Source organism: Salvia hispanica, chromosome 3 (assembly GCF_029641045.1).
Source record: "Salvia hispanica isolate PSC_SH4W2 chromosome 3, Shi_PSC_v1, whole genome shotgun sequence".
In the NCBI taxonomy this organism is placed as follows: Eukaryota; Viridiplantae; Streptophyta; class Magnoliopsida; order Lamiales; family Lamiaceae; genus Salvia; species Salvia hispanica.
The window spans coordinates 49304355-49331563 of record NC_142694.1 but is presented as its reverse complement, the minus strand read 5'-3'; the positions used below and the strand labels follow the sequence as shown (position 1 = coordinate 49331563).

General features: G+C 35.0%; 2 protein-coding genes across 2 annotated transcripts; one reads left to right on the top strand and one right to left on the bottom strand.

Annotated features, from left to right (window-relative positions):
• Window positions 1–372: 372 nt before the first annotated feature.
• On the bottom strand, window positions 373–5255 carry LOC148931019 (putative late blight resistance protein homolog R1A-10). The gene is made up of 3 exons (XM_089067523.1): window positions 3919–5255; window positions 1326–2151; window positions 373–548 (listed from the first exon to the last, which is right to left on the bottom strand). The coding sequence occupies exons 1-2, from the start codon at window positions 5177–5179 to the stop codon at window positions 1349–1351; spliced, it is 2064 nt and encodes a 687-aa protein (XP_088923649.1). The 5' UTR covers window positions 5180–5255; the 3' UTR covers window positions 373–548; window positions 1326–1348.
• A 17303-nt stretch (window positions 5256–22558) lies between these two features.
• LOC148931018 (disease resistance protein RPP13-like) lies at window positions 22559–26869 on the top strand. The gene is made up of 2 exons (XM_089067106.1): window positions 22559–23527; window positions 25018–26869. The coding sequence occupies exons 1-2, from the start codon at window positions 22675–22677 to the stop codon at window positions 26691–26693; spliced, it is 2529 nt and encodes an 842-aa protein (XP_088923232.1). The 5' UTR covers window positions 22559–22674; the 3' UTR covers window positions 26694–26869.
• Window positions 26870–27209: the final 340 nt, after the last annotated feature.

The window sequence follows — 27209 nt, the reverse complement described above, 5'->3', positions numbered from 1 at the left end:
AAGCACTTATTTATATATTCCATCCGTTCAATAAAAATATGTGCATTTTCCATTTTCATTCGTCCCATAAAAAATATAGGTATTTTATTTATAGAAAATTATCCCAATATATATCTATCCATATACATTAAGTTATTTACAACTTATATTACCATTAAAATACTAATAATGAGTCTCACTATCCACTGACACTATTTTAACTATCATTCTCCCCCTTTCTCACTTTAACAATTTTGTCTTAATTTTTTTAGCATATCATTCACATATATTTTTATGGAACGCTTCCTTGTTTTTCACAAAAGAAAAGAAAGAAATAAATATGGAGGAATGGTTTAAATTAATAAGCATGACAAATTACAAAGAGAAAAAATAGGTAAAAAAAGTATTTTTGTAGCCTTCAGCCAATCTCTTTTCCTTTATATTACACGAACCTTTGAAATAGTATTAGGAAGTGAAACAAGTTCAACACAACAGAGTAGAGGAAAATGAGCAAAACATAAAATGCAGCAGTTATTCAAGCAAGCCACACTGCACCAACCATGCTACAGCTGCAATTGCAAACATCACGAGCTGTTAGTTCAAATGTATGGCTAAAGCACATAAACATATATATGGGCTACTCTTTTTATGCAACTTCAAATTTTGTTCAGGAGATTTTTTAAACTTACATACTGCAGCTTCAACTCGTGATTCTACCCAAGATTTTAATATTTGCATCCGAAATTAGGTGAACAAAAATGTGATATATATAAATGATTAATTTCTAACGCAAAGCCAATTTTGAACCATTAGACACAAAAAATGGGAGGACGAGATTAAGAAAATGTGTAGGTTATTAACAATTTAGAAAATCGTTCAAATGCAATAAACTAAATCTAACTACCAATAAAAAAACTAAAAAAAAATAACGGTTTACGATTAGTAAAAGAAACATAAAGAAAAACAGAGTTTGTGCGACAAAGTATAATTTTGTAAGGTTTGCTAAAGGAACCAGAGTCAGCAAAACTCGAGTAATATTTTTCTGGCCAAGGAATAAACCTAAATATTCTTGAGATAATGAAGGCTCATTCTTGAGTTTTTAAGCAACCACAACTAGTTAATAAAATGATTATGAAGTAGTAAGTATTTTAAATATACTTTGTCCTTAGTACGTCCCACCATAAATGATGTATTTCTTAAAATATAAACATCAATATCTTCACTTTTTCAACTCTTTCTCTTACTTTATTCTCTCTTCACTTAACGCAGAAAACAATACTAAATAAAATTCAGTGCCGAATAAGAAATAATTCATTTAAAGTAGGACGAAGGGAGTAATAAGTTACCTGGAAAGAAAAACATAACTTGATCATTCCATAGGAGGAATGATGGAGAACTTGAATTCAGGGCCTCCAGCCGGTGTCTTTTGCTTTGCTTCCGAAATCTTCGTTGCAGATTCAGCAGCAGATGGGCAGCAATACAACTCCAACATTCGGAGGGTTGGTATGTCAACAAACTCAATCGGAATTTCACAGAGCTTCTCACAATTCTTGAGCACAAGGCTCGTAAGCTTGGGGTAGCTAAGTGGTGAAGCCCTCCAAAAAGCCAGCTCTGTTAGTTCAATGCGCAAGTATTCAAGATACTGAAAACCTCCACTTTGTACCTCCCATGTATCCCCAGTAAATGCATTATCTTTTAGCTTGAGCACCGTGAGTTTCTCCAGCAATCCGACTGTATACATATGGTCCCAACTGAGGTAGGTGGAGCATAGTGTAAGGCTAGTAAGCCCAGATGGGAATTGATCATATAAAGGAAGGCGATGCAGTCTCCCTTCACTCGGTGGTTTAGGATGTACATCGTTTATTAGCTTCAGCTTTCTAAGATGTTCCATATTCCCCAAACTATCAAGAAATCCAATTTGTGTTTGGAAAAGCAAGGCTAGCCTCCCACGGATGCCCAATTTCTTCAAATTAGGAGCCCTGTTACACAGTTCTGCAGTGCAACTTTCTGCTGAGATAGTGCCAAGTGTTTGAAGCTCAGCACCATGTTTGCTGCCTGGACTTGGCTTGGACAAGGTAGCAGTGGCATTTGTCTTAAAATGTCTTAAATGCCTCATCTTCAATATATCAGCTTTGACTTCAAGGGTAGGAGATATGGTGTGAACTATAAGGGCATGTTCAGTTTGTCGGTTATAGCAAGAAATGAGTTCAATTCTAAGCATTTGAGCTGTTTAGTTTACAACAATTATTTCTTGCAAGGCCCTAGAAATTAACAAGGCCCGCACTGTTCTCTTTAGAAAACCTCAAAAACAATTCTTCCAAAATAGGTGGTTTTCAATTCTGGGCCACTTGCTTGCACCAAGAAATAGAAGCATAGTTACTGATTTACCCTCCAAACTACTCCTCTCCTCGTCCCTCAAACTCCTCCACATCTTGGCAGTAGTTTCTCACGGCGGCAGCGGCGGGACGGGAAATCCGATGACGGAAGATGCATACCGGTACAAAGCCGATAGTTTCTGATACCGCGGCGGCGGATTTCTCTGAAAGTACGGGGCAGCCGCTTCGAAACAAAACACCGGAGAAGGCGGCTGCGAGATTGCCCACTTATTACAACGGAAACAAAGCGGCTCTAATCTTCGATTCCGGTGAACGTCAGGGCCAGTGCGAGGCAGCGGGCTCCCTTCAATTTCCGTTTCCCCCATCTGTGCAGAGAAGCACCCGCGGCGGCGGTGGATCGTACGGTGGCTACAGAGGAGGAGGTTACTTGTTTTTTTTCGTTTGGGGAAAGGAGGCGGCGGATTGTGTTTCTGGGTGGGGTTGAAATCGGAAGAGACGCATTACATATGAAAAATTTCACCAAAACACAAACCCCTTCTTCAATTCAACAAAAAGGGAAGCCACGATTCCTTCCAATTTCAAAACTTTCTCCCTCTTTATTGATAATTGATAATTGAAATTCAACAGCTATGTTTCTTGAAATTATGAAGTGCGTGTATATATTGTATCTATACATGGAAATGGGGATTTAGTGTGTGTGAGAGGTGAAGAAGAAGAAGAGATACAATGAGAAGAAGAAAGGAGCGTAGAGTGCGAGGAGTTCATTGTGAGATGAATATGAGAGCAGAGGCGACCAGCCGCCTTCAGAGGTTGAGTCCTAAGGGTGTATCCGGTAGCGCCCCTCCCACTAGCCCTTCCCATGCCACGTCAGCACTAGCCCTTCCACTGCCACATCACTGCCCTTGCCATTGCTCTAGGACTTCCCGCAATAAAATTAATAAATTCACAATTAAAATTAAAATTTACGGAATTAAAATTTCGACACGAGCCGTATTTATAGAGTTTTTAAAAAAAAAAAAAAAATCGGTGGGATGTCCGAGTGGGACGTCCTACCCATGCCACAGTGGCGCCTGTCAGGTAGGACGTCGACGGGAGGGGCGAGGCCATCGCAGGGGCACACGGGACGGGCGTGGGCGCCCTTCCCGCCCACTATGGCGCCCGTCAGGTCGCCCGTCCCCGACGGGCGAGTGGGAAGGGCGCCGGTGGAGATACCCTAATGCAGGAATTGAGTTGGGATGTCAATAATGATGATGAGGAGGAAGATAATGGTGAAGGCAGGTGTTGAAGTATGTGGAAACTGCCCACTGCTCCATGGACCAATTCTTGATCGTGATTATTGATTCATCTTCAATAGCTGGTTTAGAGATGAGTTGAAGGAGGGTGAGGTTAAAGTGGGCAATTTGTTAAAATAGTAGGGATAAAACAGTCTTTTACGTTGTCAACAGTGATGTGTGAACAGTAATTCGGGTCCTAATCTAACACCGAAATCTTGAATACTAAACACAGACTTTGCTCACTCTATCTCAGCTCAACAGTAGCTCAAATCTTGACGTACCTATATCTTGTGAATAGTGAAACAAGCAAGGTGAACACGCCCTAAGAGTTTGTAGGTTCCAAAACATGTTGAATTCTGAAGAAAGAATTGACCAGTTTGATGACAAGGCGATGTACCTCAGATGAAGCAATTTGTAAAACTCACTGTCAATTTTGGTGAATGTGAAGGGCAAAACTTCTAAAACTCTGACCACTTTGAAGGCTCTAATGAACTTTGAACTTTTTTCCCGTGTAACATCATGTTTTTCCTTGGAAAAACTAACAAATGAGCGTACGCAGGGACCAAAAGGTTTTGAAGAGACGAATTCCAGCAAATTGGAATGAATACAAACACGATGATACTCAGTTATCGTGCTTGGCCAATCGTATACCCTACCCTTGATATCTTGCAGAAACTTTTCATAACCGGCTTCAACGAGGCAAAATTGACGAAAGATGTCATGAATCTTGCATGTTTTAACCTCGCCATCAGACTTCAACTTATCCACTCTTACCAAGTTTCTGTTGATAAGTTCCACCAAATATGTGTATGCAGTTTCCTCCAAGCTACGATCAAGCTTTTGTTGTATGAATCCTTCTGCAATCCACATACGAATCAATTTTGACACTGGAATTTCATAGTCTTCAGGAAACACGCCCAAATAGAGAGAACATGCGCGCAAGTTGGAAGGTAATTTGTCATAACTGGTACGTATATAGTCTATGCTTCTAAAATAATACTCACTAATGTATTTGCTTACATTCTCGGATACCTTTTTCAAATTTCTTTCCACAGCACTTGTATCTTGGGCTGCTAAAATATCAACAAGAATGCAGCTTACGATTACTATGGAAAGAGGAAGCCCTTCACACTTTCTTGCAATCTGTTGCCCAACAATTTCCAACTCGAACTGGAGAAGCTCCCAACTTTCTTCTTGTGTAAAGAGACGCAACTTCACGGGTGGTCTCGGGTAACTAGCATAGTTTCCCACTTCATCATCGCGGCTAGTGATCAAGATTTTACCCTTTTTATTGGCCTTTGGAATAGCAACGCGAAGTCTGTTCCAGTCAGTTGGATACCATACATCATCCAATATGATCAAGAAGCTGCAATTCCTAAGATAGTCAGCAACTATTTTGGCTATTTCTCTGTCATGCTTATGACTTAGTTCATTGGTTAGAGTGGTAAAGTGTTTGAGCATTTGTAGAAAGATATCCTTATCTGAGAACTCTTCCGAAATAGTAAGCCATATGCGGACATGAAATATGTCGCGGATTTGTCGATCATGGAAAATCTTCGATGCCAGCGTAGTTTTGCCGAGGCCATACATGCCAATCAAAGAAACCACATCAAATAATCGGTTTCTTCGGTCAGCCGCCTTATTAGATCTTCTGTCACATCTATGAAGCCCACCTCGTTTCCCCACCTTGGCGTTAAAACCTATATATTTCATGACTTTAATATTGCGCTATGAACTTGTAATTACAAACGAAAAATTTATAATCCCTCCGTGTCATTAGAAATAGAACATTTGTTTTTCGACACGAAATTTTTTATAGTGTTATTTTGTAAGTTAATGTTGAAAGAATAGAGAGAAAGATGAAAAAGTAGAAATGACGTTATTTACATTTTAAAGTGACAATCTAAAAATGAATACGTACATTTTAGTTTTAATGGGAAACAGGGAGCACTATTTAGTATGCATGACATAAATTTTAATAGTAGACATTATCCAATTCTTCTGGTTTTTTGTATTCTAATTGTTATGGAGTATATAATAAATAATAATTCGTAGATATATTAGTCAGATGAAGTTTTAATCTTACTTCCTAGATATATTAGTCGGAGGGTTGATGATCGATTGCTAACTAAATATTCCCTCCGTCCCGGCTAAAAAGATACATTACTTAGCCGGCACGGGATTTTAGGAGTTATTGGTTAAAATGTTTAATTGAAGAGAGAGAATGTGGGTGTAAGTATTAAAGTAGAGAGATAAAGAAAGATGAATATTTTAATAGGAGTGAGAAAAAGTGGTTGAGTGTATTAATTGAGGAGTGAAAGTTACCAAAAAAAGAAATGTATCATCTTAGTTGGGACAAACTAAAAAGGAAAACATGTCATCTTAAGCGGGACGGAGGGAGTAACAATCCCAAATTAAAATCAAATCTTAGTTATTAGATTCGCAGATCTAATAGTTTGAAATAATGACACACAGATTATATTTTAAATCAAAAAAATTATTAAATAAACTTAAATAATGTCAATCCTTATATATGTTAGTTCAAATTAACCACTCTCTCCTTAAAATCATCTTAAAATTTTAAATTTACGTAACTCACTCAAGTTAAATTATTTTTTTTAAATATATCAAATTAAAGATAATTTCATAAAGACTCTAACGAATCTCAATTGCATATGTCCGATGATGATCGGATGACGAAATTTTGTAATTTTTATTCAATTTTCGTATATGTTGTAAGCAGATTTTATATCATTAAATGCATCAAACAATCTCAATATAATGCATGTACAATATGAATAAAACTATGTTGATATTTTCGGGTACTTGTGTTGAGATTTTCATGTCATTGTGTTGATATTTGTAACACACTAGGTTGATATAAAAAAATCGTGAAAATTGTTATATTATACTCCCTCCGTCCCGCTTTAGCAGTCCCACTGACTTTTCGGCACTCATTTTGTAAAAATGATAATAAATAATTAAAGTGAAAAAATAATAAAGTAAAAAAGAGAATAATACGAAGGGAATAATAGATTGACTATTTTGCCCTTTTGTTGATATTTTATCTACTATTTATTTAAATGCGTGATCCACTTATTTTAAGATCTAATGATGTAGAATTGGTTTTAGTTGTGGATTTAATACTATATGCATTTTAACATGACCCTCGGAGTATAAGATTCAGATGCGTGTACCTAACATTTTAAAAAGGTATTTTTCCTGCAAAATATAGATCGGCCATTATAATTAATATTATAAGAATAATTGTATAAATACTATACTCTCCCATTTCAATAAATATAAAATATTTGGTTTTTGGCTTTATGTAATGTTGTTTTATGAGTTAATAAAAGAAAAGGAAAAAGTATAGATAATATTATTTTTATGAAAAGAAAATGAGTGGATCATATATTTAAATAATTAGTAGATAAAATATCAACAAAAAGGTAAAATAGTCAATCTGTTATAATATGTTAATTTTCAAGATTTTTTTATATGAACCTAGTGTATTACAAATATCAACACAGTAACATGAAAATCTCAACACAAGTATCAGAAAATATCAACACAGTTTTATTCGCATTGTACATACATTATATTGAGATTGTTTGATGTATTTAATGATATAAAATCTGCTTACAACATATACGAAAATTGAATAAAAATTATAAAATTTCATCATCCGATCATCGTCGGAACATATGCAATTGAGATCTCATTAGAGTCTTTATGAAATTATCTTTAATTTGATATATTTTTTACGAAAAAATAATTTAAATTGAGAGAGTTACGTAAATTTAAAATTTTAAGATGATTTTGAGGAGAGAGTGGTTAATTTTAACTACCATATATAAGAATTGATATCATTTAAGTTTATTTAATAATATTTTTAATTTAAAATATAATCCATTTGTCATTATTTCAACTATTAGATCCGCTAATTTTATAACTGAGATTTGATTTTAATTTGTAATTATTAATTAGTTAGCAATTTTTAAGTTTATTTAATAATTTTTTTAATTTAAAATAAAATCCACGTATCATTTTAACACGTAACAGTCGGAGCATAAGATTCAGATACGTGTACCTATCTATACTAAGTTTCTAAAAAGGTATTTTGCCTGCAAAATATAGATCGGCCATTATAACCCTAATACTATAAGAATAATTGTATAAATACTATACTCTCCCATTTTAATAAATATACTCCCTCTGTCTGGTATTAGGAATCCCGGTCAAGTTGAGTGCGGGTTTTAAGAAATGTTTGAGTGTGTAATAATTGGAGTGTGTGATAGTGGAATGTGAGATCTATTTGTATTATTATTTGCTTTATTCTTTGGATGTGTTTTTAATTGTGCTTTTTAGTGTTTTATTTTATAATATTTTTATTTAACTTTTATGGAAAGAGAGATTTCGGAAAAAAGGATCATATTCGCTAACCTTTCGAAATTTAGGATTAATTTCGAATATTTTAGAATAAGGAATTTTTGATTTTTTCTCTTTTTCTTATTCATTTTTCGTGGTATTTCCCTCGTCATATTTATGAATTGACATAATTATCCACCTAATTTAAATCTCAATTCTTTAATTCTTAGACCAAAATACTAACTCTTCTAGTAGTATATGAAAACAAAATAATAATTTTGAAAACAAAAAAAGCTTCACGCTTACAGAAAACAAAATCTTCCGTCCACCCTCCTCCCCCTCCCCTCCTCGGCGCCTCCACCCTCCTCCTCCTTCTCTTCCACCGCGTATCTGATACTTTTATAAGTTTGCACTTGTATTTGATGCAACACTTTTATTTTTCTGCTTATGCTCACACACACTCTCTCATATTTTAAATTTGTGGGATTTGCTTTTCTTTCTCCTGCCATACGTTTTTTAACACCAAATTTCTTGAATAAAAATCTAATCTTATGAGCAGCAGGTCATTCATTTTAGGATAAATTTTTCAATTTTTTTGAAATAAAAATCTTACCTGAACAAAATAAAAGACATGGGAGTAGATTATCCATGTGTCCGTAAGTGTATTTATTTTATTGTCAGAATTTTAGAAGAGTTTTAACGATGGGTAGAAGATTTAAAGAATTGGGGTCAAATTTTACGTGGGTAATTTGGTCAATTTATAAATGTTATGAGAAAAATTATATGAAAATGAATAAGAAAAAGAGAAAAAATCAAAAATCCTTTATTCTAAAAAATTCGCATGCCTTGACCCCATATTCCGAAAGGTCAGCGAAATTAATCCTAAATTTCGAAAGGTCAGCGAATATGATCTTTTTTTCCGGAATCTCTCTTATGGGGATGTCTAACCGGGACTCCTAATGCCAGACGAATGAAAATGGTCAACCGAGACTCCTAATGCCGGGCGGAAGGAGTAAAACATTTGATTTTTGTCATAGAATTTTATGTAATGTTGTTTTATGAGTTAATAAAAGAAAAGAAAAAAGTATAGATAATATTATTTTCATGAAATATTTTATTTTTAGTGGGATAGTTAAAAAATAAAATATTTTATTTTTAATAGTTAGAAATAATATATTACTATGTGTTTAAAAAATAATATACTTTTATGTTGTCCTCTTTAGAATGTCTCAAATCTATAAAGACTCAAAATTTGTTTTATTTATTTTGCTAAGCCCCGGTCCAGCCCAAACCCATTTGGCAAGTGGGCTGGACCGGGCTTTAGTTGATTTTATTTATTTAAGTAGGTCACAAAAGATTTCAAAATTATTACATGCAAAAATAGAACATACTAATTTGTTATTTGTATTTATGTCTCACACAAAATCTAAAATAAAATAATGATTAAGTTCATTTATTGACTTTGTACTAATATTATTTTTCACATTCTTTACTCTATCTAAAAGTGCATAACTAAAAGAAGAACCACTATTGTAAAAAGGTGTTCGGTTTGCAAGATTGTGTCCCGATATTAAATATGTAGTGTGTTTCATTCATGAGATTCAATCCTAGATGGATAATCATGAGATAATTAGTCATAGCTAACCTCCTATGACTAAAATAATCTCACAACTCAATCTTAGATTATATTTTGGTATTATTTTATCTAGGAAACCGAACACCACCTAATAGATGATGGCATATAAGTTATGAACTAACTAATAAATATAAAAAAATATTAATTATATAAGGTGGGCCTTTGATGGGCCAGCCCTGGGCCTAAACTGGGCCTCATGGGTTTACAAACTGGCCCAAAAGGGGCCCACTTCAACCAATGAGCCCAGCCCACGGTACGTTTCATTGATGGGCTGGGCTTGGGCCGGGTTGCTGACATACTTGGATTTTACATGGTTTTAGAGGGTGGTTTTGTATAAATTTGATCATATTTTTTCTACTATAGGGCGTGTTTATATCTACTTCTCTATTATGTTGGTATGTTGACCATTTTGTTAAGAGTGTGTAGAAAAAGGTACAAAATATGTGGATGTGCAGCAGCCTTGGTTTGAGACAATATTTACTAGAGATTTTGAAGTCCAATTATCCCCTAATGCATATCAATCTCTTCGTCTTCGAAAGCGCTTCGCATGGGTATCTCGCACGCCTCAATCGGAGTTTGGTAGAAGGTTATGGCCGTTATACACTGCGCGTTCTAGAAACTTTCACGCGGCCGGGTGCATTATTATCCTGTACATTCACCCGGCCGGGTACGGCGGTGTTTTTGCGCTGAAAGGGTCAGAAACTGATCGAAAATCATCACCCGGCCGGGTGATTATTACCCTTTATAACACCACCTGGCCGGGTACGTTGTTTTGGCGCATTCTTTTGCCATGCGATATATTTTTTATGGAAGATTAAAGGGAAAAACGCCAAGGGTTCACATATTCTACACCTACTGCCTCCAACACTCACACACACCGCCAAAAACACTTTAAGAGAGAGAATTGAAGATCGAAGACTTCCAGTCGGAAGATTGAAGTTGTCATTCCGTAGAATCATTCTGATAGGAGTATCTTAATCTTTTCTTCATTTATTTCGTAGAATCTTTTGTTACAAACATGGTTTTTATGAAAAACATGAGTAACTAAACCCTTGCTTGTAGAATTCTTGGTGATGATGCATTGATTTTCATAGTTTTTATCCAATTAATTTTGTTCTTATCTTGCTCTTGTAGTTGTTTGATTATTCTTCGGGTTTATTTCTCAATTGATTGATCACCACTTGATTGTGTATGATTAATTAGATTAATCGGGAGATGAAATAACTAATCTGTAAATAAGAATAATTCACACCTTAATACAATAGGACTCATGAGAGTTGAGGTTTTGAGTGAGGTCTTTGACCTTATTGAGCTTTTGGGAGTTAGGGGTTTAGGATTAGAAGGGGACTTCAATCCTAGTATCTAATTTACAGGTTTCTCACCTCGAGAGGCAGTTAATTCTATAATTGTGGTCGAATTAATAACTCTAGGGACACCAAAAGGTAAGACAATTTGATTGGATAAGAGCTTGGAATTGTGCATCGGATCCTTGAGTTCTACAATTTTCTCCATGTTATCTCTTCACTTCGTGTTTACTTATTTTCATTTGCTTACTTACTTTTTATATGCTTTTAGTAGAGTTAGAACAAACCAAACTTTTCTCGATTGTCTAGATAGTAGTTAACATTTGTTTGTGGTAGTTAAGTTGATATAATCTTGTCTCTGTGGGATAAGATACTCTTGCTTGCTAATTGCTATACTAATTTCGTACACTTGCAGGTATCACTTGTATTAAAATAAGTTGAGTCAGCTGCCCGGCCCAGTTGGCAACTCTAGATTGAGCTAGAGTCTTAAAACTATTGTTATATAAGTTGATTAGAAAAATAAAGAAACTTAAGCATCTCAACTGTTAAAGGGCTTAAATTGAGTTGAAGGTCATAATAACTAAAGTTCAATGGCCGGCTATTTACTGAAGCTCTAGATATAGAAAAGTAATGAGATATAAAGAATAAATTATGTTGGACTATTTGTTGTACAGTACTCCATTCGTTCCAGATAGTTTTTCTTATTTTTATCGGGCACATATTTTAAGAAATGTAACGAAAAGTGAGTTGAAAAAGTTAGTGGAACATGAGTCCTACTTTTATATATTAGTTTTATACTCCCTCCGTCCCATTAAAGATGACCCACTTTCCTTTTTGGTTTGTCCCAATCAAGATGACTCATTACTTAAAATGGAAATCCCTTTATCTCTACTTTATTCCCTCTCTCTTACTTTACTCTCTCCACTTAACACACAAAATAAAGTTGCATAAAATCTCGTGTCGTCCAAGGAAGGGTCATCTTCCTTGGGATGGAGGGAGTAATAAAATATGAGTAGCAATGAGTTAGTGGAATATGAGTCTACTAAAATGGTAAAAAGTAAATGAGACAAATTATGTGGAACGGACTGAAATGGAAAAATGAGACAAACTATCTGGGGACGGAGGGAGTAAATTGTTAGTGTTTTAGTTAGAGGTGTATTCAAATAGAAATGTTAATACTACCAGATAAGCTAGGCAATTAAAAAGTGGGATAATGCAAGTAGGAGCATAAAATTAAGATTACCTCTAAATTTCCGTGTTGGTTCTCAGTCTCCTGTTTAAGGATATCCATGAGATCCGACCAGCAACGTTCAACTTGATGTCTGACGTCATTGACCTTGCTGCAAATGTTTTGGAGATTCAGAGTCTTCTTAGGCATCCTGAATCTGGAGAGGAGACTCAGTTGGTTTTTTCTCCAAATCCTGGGAAAGAAAGACTTCAAGCACATCTTCCAACTCATAAGCAATATCGTTAATTTGAATGGCTGTCGTTTTCACAAGCTCAGTCTTTCTTCGTTGTGATGCCCTGAGAAAGGCTTTGATGAAGAGGAGATTTCTCTGAAGAGACTTGACCTCATTCTCGGTGTCACCGATTAGATCGGAGGAGTGGTAAACCAGTAGCTTATTCAGCATACATAGCGGGAAGTCTACAGCTATATCCGACATCTCTCTCTCTCTCTATAGACACCACTTCACCGATATCTTACTATAAACATACTTGCCGTGGGAGTACTAATGTATCATTAAAATTCATAAAAAAAATCCATAAGCAGAGTCGTTCTTTTCTTTTTATGATGTTTATTCGTAATCGTGAGTCATTTTCCTTTCGGCAAAAAAAATTAATATATTTAATTTTCTCTCTTTATTACTCTCTTATTTATTTTACTTTTTTCTTTCGTTTTCTATTTTTTCTCTTTTATATTGACTTTTCAAAACTACAAATCCCGTATATAAAAGAAACGTTTCATTGATGATTGATGGAACAGTTGCTTTGACTAGCTTTAGGAATAGGGATATTAACATCCAATATTATAAAATTTTTAAAAAGTTGAGTTTACTTACGAACTTTAAAATTAACAAATAATATTATGAACTATACCATGGATTTGTTATTTCTCACCGGTAAATTTTTTGGCAAATAATATCATGATACGAATTTTTTCCGTAATTTCTCAACAACAACTTCGAGAGTTTCAAGATTTTCAATCTTTAAAAATAGTTTTTCTTGAAGAACACCCTCCAAATTTGTTCTTCAATCTATTAATATAGCCGAAATTTTTTCACCGGTATAAAATAACAAACCTAGGGTAAAGTTCGTGATATTATTTGTCAATTTTAAAGTTTGTGGAAAAAACCCAACTTTTATAAAGTTTCATGATATTAGGTGCTAATGTCCTACGCTAATGTATAATTAAAATTCATACTCCTCTATAAAAAAAATAGTCTCACTTTTACTATTTTGAAATATCTACATAAAATAGTCTCTTTTCTATAAATTAAAAATCTTTATCTCATACTTTATCTACTTTTTCTCTATCTTTATTAAATTATTTACTACATCCTCTGTTCCATAGTAAATTAGTAATGGAGGCCTTTATTTCCAGTACGGAGATTAAGAAAAATTGTATTAGATGAGTTAATTAAAGGGAGAATAAGTGAGAAATAAAAAAGGTAGAGAGATAAAGAGAGAAAAAAGTAAGAGAGAGTAAAGTAGGTTTATTACCGAGTAATATTTTCCATGTGAGAGAAGAACGTGGGTAGGCAGCTGTAATTGCAAATATCAAGAACAAATCATTGTTTTATACTCTCTCCGTCCCCGATTAAGAGTCACACTTTGACCGAGCACGGATTTTAAGAAATGTAAAGAAAAGTTGGTTGAAAAGGTTAGTGGAATGTGGAACCCACTTTTTTATATTGGTATTATAATAAAATGTGAGTGTAGGGGTGGGTCGATACGATATATCGTATCGAAAACGTTGTATCGTGTATCGTATCGAAAATATCGATATGAAAGAATTTCATATCGTTATCGTATCGAAAGTTTCGATATATCGAACTTTCGATATAAAAAAATTTCATATCGTTATCGAATCGATATTTCGATATATCGTTAAATATCGATATATATCGAAAATTTCGATATATATCGATATATATCGAAAATAAAATATCAATATATATCGAAAATATCGATGTATATCGTATTTTCGATATAAAACGATATATCGCGATATAAGGAAATTCATATCGTTATCGTATCGAAAACTTACGATACGATATCGTATCGTATCGAAAATTACGATATATCGAAAATTCGATAATTTTTCGATATTTTTCAATACGATACGAGCGATATATCATTTTTTCGATATTTTTCCCCAGCCCTATGTGAGTGTAATGAGTTAGTGGAATGTGAGACTTACTTACTATTTATGGTAAAAATAAAGTAAGACTCTTAATTGGAGACGGATCGAAATGGAAAAGTGTGACTCTTAATTGGGGACAGAGGGAGTAATAACAAGTTGCATATGAGTCAAATACAGTTATTATACTACTTTTAGTGATTCTACCTGTACACTACTGCAACTACTACTTTATTAACATCGATGTAACAAAATACTGCTCAAATAAAAAAAGTTATATTAGTTTCTAAAATTATAAATTTTGGTTAAATTAATTTAGTATTTTTTATGAATTTTAAAATTAGTCTAAAAAATTACAAATTTTACCATTTTTTTTGTTATTTTCTATGATAGCTCAAATAAGATATCTTCAACAAAAATCTTATTATACATAGGGAATCGTGAAATATTTATAATATTTCAGATTACTTTTAAGGTTCGTAACAAATAAGATAAAATGCTATAAAGAAAATCACGTTGATGTAGTAGTGCCAACTAGGATAAAAAAATGTACGAAAGTTGGTTAGATATGGTGATTGATATGTCATGGGATAACAAATAAAATATAAAGTTTGTGATAATTTTTATACCAGTTTTAAAGTTCGTGGGAAATACCAAAATTTGTTCAAAGTTTATGATTTTAAAGACCAATATCCAATAAAAAAAGGACGTGGTAATGTAAAATTATATGATACCGATTGGTTGTTCAGATGTCGAGATTAGATTGCTCTAGTAAAATATGTGATGAATTACTATACGGATATTAAGACAACCTTGTCCAAATAGGATAATTTTAATTGTATATTGAACAATTTTAATGTAAAATTAATAAATTAAAAATATATATATAAAAGAAAAAATATTAAAATATTATTAATGAAAAATATATTTTATTTTATTATTAAAATATATTAGTTAAAAATATTATTGAAATATATTTCGTTTTACTTTATTAGAGATGAAAACTTACTATCAATGGCAGATGATCTATATTTTCGTGGATAGAAGTAATATGAAATGAACAAAGACCGTATCAGAGGCGTAAAGTCAGCACCTGATAGGATAAATCTCCTATCGGGCTGATCGTCCGTAGATCAACGATTGATAAATGTCTGTCGCGGGCGAGTGCTCGACTCGCCGGTCGAGCAAGATGGTTTTCTTATTTTGGAGAAGAGAATGAACGGAAAAATAATATTGATATTCTTGATTTCTCAAATGATTGCAATAACTCCTATTTATAATGCTAATAACTAACTTAATGAACAAGAAAACAAAGATATGAAAAAGATAAGCAAATCTCTAATTTAACTAACTAAATAATGCTCATATCAACTCCCCCACGTTTGAAATCCACCTTGTCCTTAAGGTGGGAACTACGACACGATGAAGAGAGTCGAAAACATCAACTTTGGCGGGCTATTGGCGGTGGAATGTCGGGTTGCGGAAGTAGAGTTGTCCAGCGGCTAGAGCTCGGCAGACAGGTGGGACTCGGCAACCAAATCTGGTGTTGTGCGCAGAACATCTTCCGTCGGGCAGTGGTGCAACTTTGGTTCGAGATGGTGGGAAGGCATAACTAGTTGTTTTGCGCGGATGGATTCCCGTCGGGTAGCGACGTAGCTATGGTTCGATCGGTGTGGCTAGTTGCTGTACACGATGGATTCCCGTCGGGAAGCGACATAGCTGTGATTCGATTGGTGTTTTGGAGGGTGAGATCGCGATGGAAGCACCAATTTGATAGGATAAACCTTCTATTGGATTGATCGGTGTCCGTAGATTGGCGATCGATAAATTTTGTCACGGGCAAGTGCCCGATTCACCCGTCGAGCAAGACGATCTTCTCACTTTGGAGAAGAGAATGAATGATAAAATAATAATGATATTCTTGATTTCTCAAATGATTACAATAATTCTTATTTATAATGCTAATAATTAACGATTTTCTCACTTTGGAGAAGAGAATGAATGATAAAATAATAATGATATTCTTGATTTCTGAAATGATTACAATAATTCTTATTTATAATGCTAATAATTAACTTAATGAACATGAACACAAATATATGAAAAAGATAAAAGCAAATCCATAATTTAACTAACTAAAAGTGCCCGTATCAGCACCACATGATTGCCCCAATACACCAAATTTTTTATGCATTACTCGGTATTTTAAAACGCTCATAGTGGGTAGGCTATCTTTTTTTTCTAATTTCCATGTTAACATTTTATCTATTGAGCCTAACTCCCTACAATAGAAGAGTCTTTCCCACTTCCCATTTTATTTACATATCATTACTATTTTATTTCAATTTTTTTTGTAATTCTATATTTAATATGTTATCACATAAATTAAATTAAAATACAAAAATAATATAGTAAGCAAATCTTCGTTGTATTATAAAATAGGAAAAATGAATAAAACGCGAACCAAAATTTAATAAAAAAAATTATAGGATATTTATAGTGTAGAAATTATGGAATAAAAAATAAAAAAGAAAGAAAAAAGACATGTGTAAGGGCCGATGATCGGCTCTTCTTTCACAATGGGCGGGGAGGGGGGGGGGGGTTGCGATCATCGGCCATCACCCATCGGCCAAAAGGGAGAGAAAAGCGATTGTCGTTCTTCGGCCTATAACCTAGTAATGGTTGGCAGGACCTATCTCAAGGCCTAGAGACCGGCCCAACCATAGTGAATGTTCTTACTCACATCAAAGGCCATCTCTGGTGTCCTTTATAAAATTGTTGTACGAATTTCTGATAACTTATCATCGAGTAACGCATGATGTTAGGGTGTCTCCACCGGGGTCCGTCCCGGTCGCCCGTCGCCGACGTCCGACCGGACGTCCGCCGTAGTGGGCGGGAAGGGCGCCCACGCCCGTCCCGAGTGCCCGTCGGATGGGCTCGCCCCTCGCATCGACGTCCGACCGGACGTCCGCCACTGTGGCGAAGGTCGGACGTCCGAAATTTTTAATTTTTTTTTTAAAAGAAAAAAAACTCTATAAATAGGGCTCCCCCAACTTCATTTCATTCACACCACTTGTGTTGACAAGTTTCTCTCTCTAACCTCTTTTTTCAATTATCTATAATGGCGAGTAGTCGTGCGGGTGGTAGTGGCGGAGGCGCTAGTGATAGTGATGGTTATAGTGATGATGAATTGGATTTCGCTGTGCAAGAGGCAATTGATCGATTGCTCCGGCAGAGGCAGCAGCGGCGGCGGTACCTTGGCCGATCCATCGCCGACGGACACCCCAGGACCACATTGCTGCACATATTCGGTTATATGAGGACTACTTTGCTCCGCAGCCGCGTTTTGGGGATGCCTTATTCCGCCGACGTTTTAGGATGCATCGTCCTCTGTTTATGCATATCGTTGGTGCATTAGAGAGAAGGTACGAGTTTTTCAGGATCAGGGAGGATGCGGCTGGAAAACCCGGACACACGCCAATACAGAAGTGTACGACCGCAATCAGGCAACTGGCGTACGGAGGCCCGGCCGACATGTTCGACGAGTACCTCCACATTGGGGAGTCTTCAGTCGTCGAGTGTCTGCTGAATTTTTGCGCGGGCGTTAGAGCGATATTCGGGGATCAGTATCTTCGGCGTCCGAGCCCCGAAGACTGCCAGCGGCAGATTAATATGCACGGGTGGGATGTTGGGCAACATCGATTGTATGCATTAGGAGTGGAGGAACTGCCCCGCCGCCTGGAAGGGGATACACACTTCCGGTTTCAAAGCCAAGCATCCCACGTTGATCCTTGAAGCTGTAGCTGACTACCGGCTGTGGATATGGAATGCTTATTTTGGAATGGCCGGGTCGAACAACGACATCAACGTCCTCCAGTCGTCGCCCCTGTTCAACGATCAGTGCAATGGCGTTGGTCCCGCCATCAGTTTCGTCGCCAACGACAACCAGCACAACATGGGATACTATTTGGCGGATGGGATATACCCAAACTGGTCCGTCTTTGTGAAGACGATCAAGCATGCGATCGGGCAAAGAAGTCCTACTTTGCAACCCGGCAGGAGGCAGCGCGCAAGGATGTTGAGCGCGCATTTGGTGCGCTCCAGAGTCGATGGCCGATGGTGAGGGGTCCGGCACGGCAGTGGTATATTCCCAACATCGGCGACATCATGTACGCGTGTATCATTTTGCACAACATGATTGTCGAAAGTGAAGGGGAAGAACTGACTCAGTGGACCAGCGAAGATGACACGGGTGTCGGTCCAAGCCACGGCGTGGCCACCGCGAATGTGAACATGGGGGTACCTCATGGAGAGGTTGAGCGGTTGCGCGCATTTGCCGACATGCGGCAAAGAAATGCCCATATTCGACTTCAGGAGAATATCATCGAAGAGGTTTGGACGCGGAAGGGTGGACACTGATGTGGTTGTTTTTTTTTTATCTACTATGTAATTTTTTTTTTTTCGAATGATGTATGTTTTTTTTAATGAAATATTCGTATTTCCCGTTCGTATTCGTGTCGAATTTTAATTCCGTGAATTTTAATTTTAATTGTGAATTAATTTAATTGTGGGAAGGGCTAGTTGGAATAACTAGTGCAGTGGGAAGGGCTAGTGATGTGGCAGTGGAATGGGAAGGGCTAGTGCTGACGTGGCATGCGGTTTTTGTGGGAAGGGCTAGTGGAAGTCCTAGTGGGAGGGGCGCCACCGGAGACACCCTTAGCTGGGTAACGTGGAAACGTGAACAGAGTGGGTATCGTCTAATAGAATCAAATAGAATATAAATATTCTATACTTTCTCTATCCCTTAATATGTGTTCTAGTTTTCCATTTTGATCTGTCCATATTAATTGTCTTACTATAATTTTTTATCACTTTTGGTAATAGACCCTATAAATAACTAACTTATTCTCGCTCACATTTTATTATAAAAACTAATACTCCCTTCGTCCCTTAATAATTTTTCACTATTTGACCCGGCTCGGGTTTTAAGAAATGTAATAGAATGTGGGTCATACTTTCATATACTCCCCCCGTCCCACAAAAGATTCATACTTATGGGACGGCACGAGATTTTAGGGGATTTTGTTTTTGTGAGTTAAATGGAGAGAAAAAATATACTCCATCCGTCCCAGATTTGTAGTAACATTTTACCATAAAAGTCCGTCCCACATTTGGAGTAACATTTAGAATTTACCATATTTGCACATAAATTTTTACCCCATTATTCACTAAAATTACACCCACCTTCAACCAACTCACTTCATTTATTATACACTCCATCATCTCACTTCATTTATTACACACTCCATCATCTCACTCTACCATCTCATTTCATTTATTACACACTCCACCTCTCACTTCATTAATTACACACTCTACCAATTCCTTAAAACCCGTGCCATAACTAAATGTTACTACAAATGTGGGACGGAGGGAGTAATTTTTATATTAATGTGAGAGTGGACTTTTTCTAAAAATGGAAATGTGACATCATTAATTGGGCAAACTAAAAAGGAAACTGTGACATCTATTATGGGACGGAGAGAGTATCAGTTTCTAATAAAATATGAGTCAGAATGAGTTAGTGGAATGTGAGGTCCACTATCAAAAATTAGTAAAAGTGAACGATGAAATTTTTTTAGGGATGGACGAAAATAGGAATAAGTAACAAATTTTCAGGAACGGAAAGAGTATTAAAAAGTATGACTCATATTTCACCAACTTTTTCAACCCACTTTCTATTACATCTCTTAAAATCATTGTTAGGTCAAAATGGAACACATATTTGGGGAGCGAGGGAGTATAGGGTTCATTTGATAAGTAAGATGAGATATAAGAAGATTTGCAAAGATAAGAAATGTGGGCTTTGTGTCAAGATAAGCTCAGATGAAGACTTTTTCGTTGTTGTTTGGAACACAAGAAATGAGGCAGAAATGCTATCTAACCAAATTTGCGAGATACATATCAGTGTATATTGAGGAAAAAGTTGTGGGTTTGGATAGTTCATTGAGGATAAGTGGATAACACATACTTACATAATAAGTTACCTATAATACCAACTAATTAAAAAAATATATAAATATTTATATCTAAGCATTACCAACTCATCAAAATAGTCCTAAATTCTAAATCAACATTAAATATGTATGGAAAGTCTCAAACATATTTAACTCTAGAGTGAACTATACTAATAGTCCCTGATCTTGTCGAAAAATGCACCGATCATCCCTAAAAAATTTTTATAGCCTATTTGGTTCCTAAAAATTTCATTTTTGGTACCTGTCAGTCTTTTATAATCCTCTGCATTTGAAAAATCTCCTAAATGCCATGGAGGGAATTTTCGATATCTGAAAATTACTATTTTGGTACCTCTTCAATTATACAATTATTTTAGACATACATAAAAGCACCTTTTACAACAAATATATTTTCTTTTGAATTAATTCACTTAAATTTTTTAAATAATTACTTTAATAATGTATAGATTAAGCTTTATAATGAAAATATTACTATAGTTCACTTTAATATTTTTAGTAAAAAATGTTACTTGCAAGAGTTCGCTTTAATTTATGTTAGACATAATTCACTTAAATTTTAATTATTATATTTAAAAAATATTCTTCACTATACTATATTTTAATTAACGTAATTAAAATATTTATTTTTCACTTAAGTACAGTAATATTTAAATATTTTAAATAATATTTTTTAAATAAAAAATTACTATAATTCCCTATTATATTATTCCTTCTCCTAAAAATATTTTAAGTAAAAATAAATCCCACAAAATATTTTCTATAATTCACTTTAATATTTATATTTAAAACTGTTACTATTAAGTATAATATTTTCTTCTCAAACATATAGATTAATATGTATAAAAAATAATATTTAATTTTAAAAATAAATAAAGCATAATTAAAACATATGGTTTCTTATATAAAATTTTGAAATCATAAAGCATTAAAAATTAATTAAATGAAAGTATAATTGAGTTTATAAAATAAAATGATAATTAAAAGAAAAGTAGAAAGGTTCAAAATGTCCTAGATCTTTAAATAATCACACTAGTGGTGTAAGTTACTTTAGTTTTATCGTATTAAAAATGATAAAAAAAAATTTAAGAACCATTAGTACATTTTTTTGACAAAATCAGGAACTAATAGTTCACTCTTTAACTCTAATTGAATATCACATGACCGAGCAATATGCACATGGCTTCCATAATGGGTCTCGGAAAAATAATTGCAAGACCTTGTTGGCACGGCTACAATTATTTTATTTATTGATTTCTCTGACCCAACTAAAACAGTAAATTATAATTGTTAAAGCTATTATGGTTCACAACTTGTTCATATATAAAGCCAGGAATCTATTCGTTTTCTTACTATTATTAATTTTATATGATCATACACAGAAGGGTATCCAACTTGTAATACAAATAATGAAACTTTTGAAATTGCAAAGATCGGTTCATTAGATGTGAATTGTTAACTTAATTAAAATATCGTTTAGCGAAGGAGATGCACATGGAAATGAGAGAATGGGTCATGGAAACACATATAATTGCCGTTGCTTCCAGTTTACTATATTATCTAGCTGCGGACATTTATTTTATTTAATGCTCTCTAGTTTTCTAACTTTTTTGAAGTTATCATGGCTTACAACTTGATTAACATAAATCAAGGAATCTTTTAGTCCATACGTCCCAAGTTATTTGAGTTATATTCTTTTTTGGGCTGTCTCAAGTTATTTGAGTCATTTCTCTTTTTGGCTAAAAACAAAACATCTAATCCCATCTAATTTATTCTTTCTTTTACTTTACTCTCTCTTCCTTCTCTTATTTTATTCTCTCATCTACTTATTTAACTCACTAAACACAACTTTCTTAAATTCCGTGCCGAAAAGAAACGCCTCAAGTAACGTAGAACGGAGGGAGTATATTTTTGTTATTATTATTATTATTATTATTATTATTATTGTTGTTTTTTATAAACAAGGTAGAACAAACTTTGACAATACAAATTACTGAAACTTTTACACAATACTCCTTCGTCGAAGTCCACATTAGTCATTTTAATCTTTCAACAAAATAATGTCCATTTTTTGGCAAGTATACTTCACTTTCCACTAACTCATTACACTCAAATTTTAACGTGGAACCAATATATAAAGTGAAACCTTATATCACCACTAACTATTCAACCCACTTTTCTTGAAATTTGCACAGACTCAATGTGGGTCTTATAATCGTGGATGGAGGGAGTATAATATTAGAAAGACCAGTTCGTTGCCAATTTCCACCCTCTTAAATCTTAATTACTAATACAATTTTCTATCAATTGCTGCAAGCTTCCGAAAAATCTTATGTTCATTATTGAATCAAGAAAAGAGTAGGTGGTGTGAAAAAGATAATATGGCGGAGCTAGTGTTATCATCGGCGATGGGAAAGCTGGAGAGTTTGGAGCTAAATAAGGTTGTTCCCCTTCCAACTGGAGCGAAGAAGCAAGTGAAAGGGCTATGGGATGATCTGAATACGACGCTGCATATCCTCAACAACTCTGGACTCTGCGGAAAGAAATTTAGAGAGGGAAGCATATGTGATCACTCGATGTATGAAGTCCTAGACATGGCTCACGATGCTGACGTTGCCATCGATATCTTCATCTTCAATCTTGAGAAATCGAGAAACAAGGGAGGATTGCTGCGAAAGAAAGTGTACGACCTCAGCCATATTCATCAACGGATCAATACTATCAGGGAGAAGATCGAAAAAATAAAAGAGTATGCAGAGCGATGGGAGTTTTCCTCAACGAGATCACCAAGTCTTCAACCACAAATATGGGATCCTTGGGTTGACGAACCCACTGTGGTGGGGTTAAGCAAGGACGTTGAGTTTCTGCTTCAGAAAGCGGTTTTCAACGATGGGGAAAATAAAGGGGTTTGTGTGTCGAGTATCGTTGGAATGGGGGGTGTGGGGAAGACAACTCTGGCCAAGCTAGTTTACAATCATGAGAGAGTTGTTTTGAATTTCCCATGTCGTGCTTGGGTAGATGTTTCTAGTGAATTCAGTGAAGCAGATGTATTGAGGGAACTACTTTTGCGATTGGGAGTGGAATACAATAAGGTCAAGGTGGGCGGATTGACTAACAATGACCTCCGGGATATGCTTGCAGAATGTCTCAAGGGCACGCCATATTTCATCGTTCTTGACGACGTTTGGAGGGACGCAGACTTGGAGATGTTCATGAGAGTTTTTCAGCATCAAGGTACGTTCATCTATCATCCCACATCTTTTCTTCCAAAATCTATAAATTGATAATGCTTTCCGAACTCATGAAAATCTTATCATATTCTGGATTAGATCTAGTCATCTCTCTACAAGTAATTTACACTATTAAATGTTTTCACTTCAAATAATTCTCAAGTTTAAAATACAAACGACCAATGTATATCGAAATTGCTTCACAAAAAAATACGGAAAATTATGCATCCTAAAAATTTGAAAAAAATACTCCAATACTACTAAAAATTTAAAATCCCATAAATAGTATGTGATCGCCTTAAATCAACCCTTAAGATCATAAACAAGGATCGATATGGATGATTAGATTATAAAATAGATGATGTAGATTAATGCTACAAATATTAGTGTTTAATAGACTGCATATCAATCGAAGGGAAAAATATGGATAGAAAAAGTAGGTGGTAGTTACTTGCATCAATATATTTTCTCTCTCATAAAATATATCTTAAAAATTGAATTTCGCATATCTCCATTGAGACATGAACGGATTGAGTCAGTGGAACATGTGGTCTACCTATTATTTAAACAAAAAGTGAACGACACTTCTATTGACGGGCATTATCTTTTATGCACATTAGTGCATCACTCATGATAGTCATGGATTTTAGTATAGAATAACATTAAGCTAATGTTTATCAGCTTTCAAATTATACACAACTTTTTCCAAAAATAAATTATAACAGGTTAAAAAAAGTTATGAAAGTTATGATATAGTAATTGACTATATTTGAAAGTTACAAAAATGACCAAAATTCGTTTTTTATTCAGAAATTTGCTCTTAATTAAATTATAATTATAGTGAATAGATTGTATTCCATCAGTCACGTATTACTTATGCATTTATTTTTGGCATGAGATTTAAGAAGATTATGTTTAGTGGTTTATACTTTATATATGAGATAAAATATAGTAGGATAAAGAATAAAATAGGGAGAGAAGCAAAAGTTTTTTATAGTAGGATAAAGAATAAAATAGGGAGAGAAGCAAAAGTAAAGTAAGAGGTATAATAAAATAAATGACATGTTATATTTTTTGCAAAAAAAGGAAATAATTCGAGGAAATTGTGACAACTCAAAATACTAAATCGTAGAAGAATCGTAGAGAAACATTATATGCATACATCAGTCAATCAAGAATTGAAATGTAACGAAATTTTAAATGCATCAATAGAAAAATTATTTGCTTCAAGTCATTATTGGTATGTGGGAATCTTCCGCAATCTAATCGTTGTTCAAATCCTTCGAGCTATGAACTATGCATTTCTCTCTTTCTTTTTGCGTTTAATCTATTTAAACACAATCTCATTGTTGATTAAGTCACATCATTTCAATTGACTTTTGATTATATCTTTTAAAGCTTGAGTTCCTTCTTGAATAGCCGTTTTGAGCATGCCGACATAAATTGATCATTTTTGTCCATGCACTCTTGATTAAAAAAAATTTCTGCGAGCAGACAACGCAAGTAGGTTGGTGGTGACGAGCCGCACTCGAAATATAATAAAGGATGCACACTACATTCATGAGATGAGAATTCTTGATCCTAATGATAGTTGGCAATTGTTCTTAAAGACGGTATTCGTTGAACAAGCTAAATGTCCAGACCATTTGGAAGAGATAGGGAGAAAAATCTTGGCAAAGTGTAATGGTTTGCCACTAGCAATTGTGGTGGTGGGAAGCCAGTTGTCATACCTCAAACAATTAGAGAGCGAATGGGAAAATTTTCTAGTAGAATCAATGGATTTAAGGCCAGTATCATCAGTATTGGAGTTGAGCTACATAAAATTGCCTCCTAAACTGAAGTCATGTTTCTTGGGTCTGGTCTTCTTTAAGGAAGGGGCTACTGTAAGGGTAGAAAAACTGATACATTTATGGACTACAGGAGGCATGCTATCACAAGGAGAAGTGAAAGATGAAACGGATGCGATTGGAAGAAAACAATTAGATGAATTGATCAATCAATACATGCTTGAAGTAAGGGACTTGAGCAGCGGAGACAACTCGCGAGTGAAAATATGTTGCATCAATAGCAATCTTCACAGGTTAGCTGTCACTAAAGCAGAGGAGGAAATACGTTTTGAGGTCCTAAGGAATGACGGAGCTAGTCTATCTCCTCACATACCTCGTCATGGTGTTATAAATTGTAGCAGAGAGAAGTTCACTTACTCCACCAATCAACTTAAACATCTTGTTTCTCTTTTCTTACGTGGAGGGCTTCACTTTGATGTTGATCCATCTTATTGGAAGAGTTTTGAACTGCTTAAGAGACTTGACTTCGAAGGTTTTGGCTTGAAAACATTATCTGAAATGGTTGGAAAATTGGTTTTCTTAGAATACCTGGGACTGAGAAACAATTACCTTCGAGACCTCCCGCAATCGCTGTGCTCCCTAGAAAGGATCGAGGTTCTCGATATAGCACAAAATTTCATGGTGAAATTGCCAGATATTATAAGAAAAATGGGCAGCCTTCGTCACCTCTACATGTCTGATATAATCTGTTGGAAGCCTTTGATGATAGATTCCCTGATGAATCTTCAGACCTTGACCTACATCACAGTTGATAGTTGGATATATGAGCTCTCCGGCCTGGAAGTGATGCATAGTCTCCGCAAATTGGGAATAGAAGAATTTGATGGAACCTCAGATGTAAGCAAGATTTTTGCTTCGTTGGTTAAGTTGGAGAATCTTGAATGTCTTATCTTACGAGGGTCTCGTTTTAAAAGCCTGCCTTCATTGAATGAGCTTGGTGTTCTAAACCGTCTAACTCAACTTAAACTAGATGGAGTCCTCCCCAGGTTAACAAGTCCCAACTGTTTTCCTCCGATGATTCGTTACTTGACATTGGCTAATAGCTCTCTTGATGAAGACCCCATGCCGGTACTAGAGAATCTATCTGAGCTAGGCTTTGTGAAACTGAGGAATGCTTTCACCGGTGAACAAATGGTGGTGTCAAAACTTGGGTTTGCAAAGCTTAGAGTTCTATGTATTGGGGAGCTGTGGAGTTTGAAGAGTTTACAAGTTGGAGAAGGGGCAATGCCGAAGCTGGAGCGGGTAGAGATACAAAATTGTCCTCGTCTAAAGGTCCTCCCTCAAGAGATCGTGTTTACCAAATGCATTGCAAGAAAGAAATAAGATTAATGATCTCCAAAATACTGCAGGTGGATGCACAATTTGGATTAATACACTATAGTTTGCTTTATTCTCATTTTATGTTTTAGATATTGTGGTTTTCCCTTCTTCCACTTAATCAACCAGCTAAGTATTTCCTATTGTAACAAACCTATAGTATTACTTCTTATTAATTTAGAATTTCAGATTTTGTTGCATGCATGGAGTTAAGAGAAACTATCCTATTAACCGATTTCATGTGATAATTGCCACACTAACTATTCTAAGAAACTTCTAACCAACTTCTCAACCTCCTAACTCTTCAGCTCTTCTTAACTAAGGATTATTCGAATATGCTTATAAACGAATTCAAGAACATGTACAGCAGCAGAGTTTGGTTTTGTTAAAGAGAATAATTTTGAGCTATATATGAGAGACTAGTCTGTTGCTGGGACGGAGAAAGTAATATTTTCACAGCACAACAAGATGTACTCATACACGAGTTTGAACATATATAAAAGAAGTACAAGTCCAGATCGA

What these genes read in the sequence shown, in the direction of transcription:
- LOC148931019 (XM_089067523.1), bottom strand. Translation starts at nt 5,179, where the DNA reads ATGTATGGCCTCGGCAAAACTACGCTGGCATCGAAGATTTTCCATGAT. An exon ending in CATGTTTTGGAACCTACAAA is followed by an intron (nt 2,152 to 3,918) that starts CTCTTAGGGCGT and finishes AAACTGAACATG; the next exon opens with CCCTTATAGTTCACACCATA.
- LOC148931018 (XM_089067106.1), top strand. Translation starts at nt 22,675, where the DNA reads ATGGCGGAGCTAGTGTTATCATCGGCGATGGGAAAGCTGGAGAGTTTG. An exon ending in GAGAGTTTTTCAGCATCAAG is followed by an intron (nt 23,528 to 25,017) that starts GTACGTTCATCT and finishes TTCTGCGAGCAG; the next exon opens with ACAACGCAAGTAGGTTGGTG.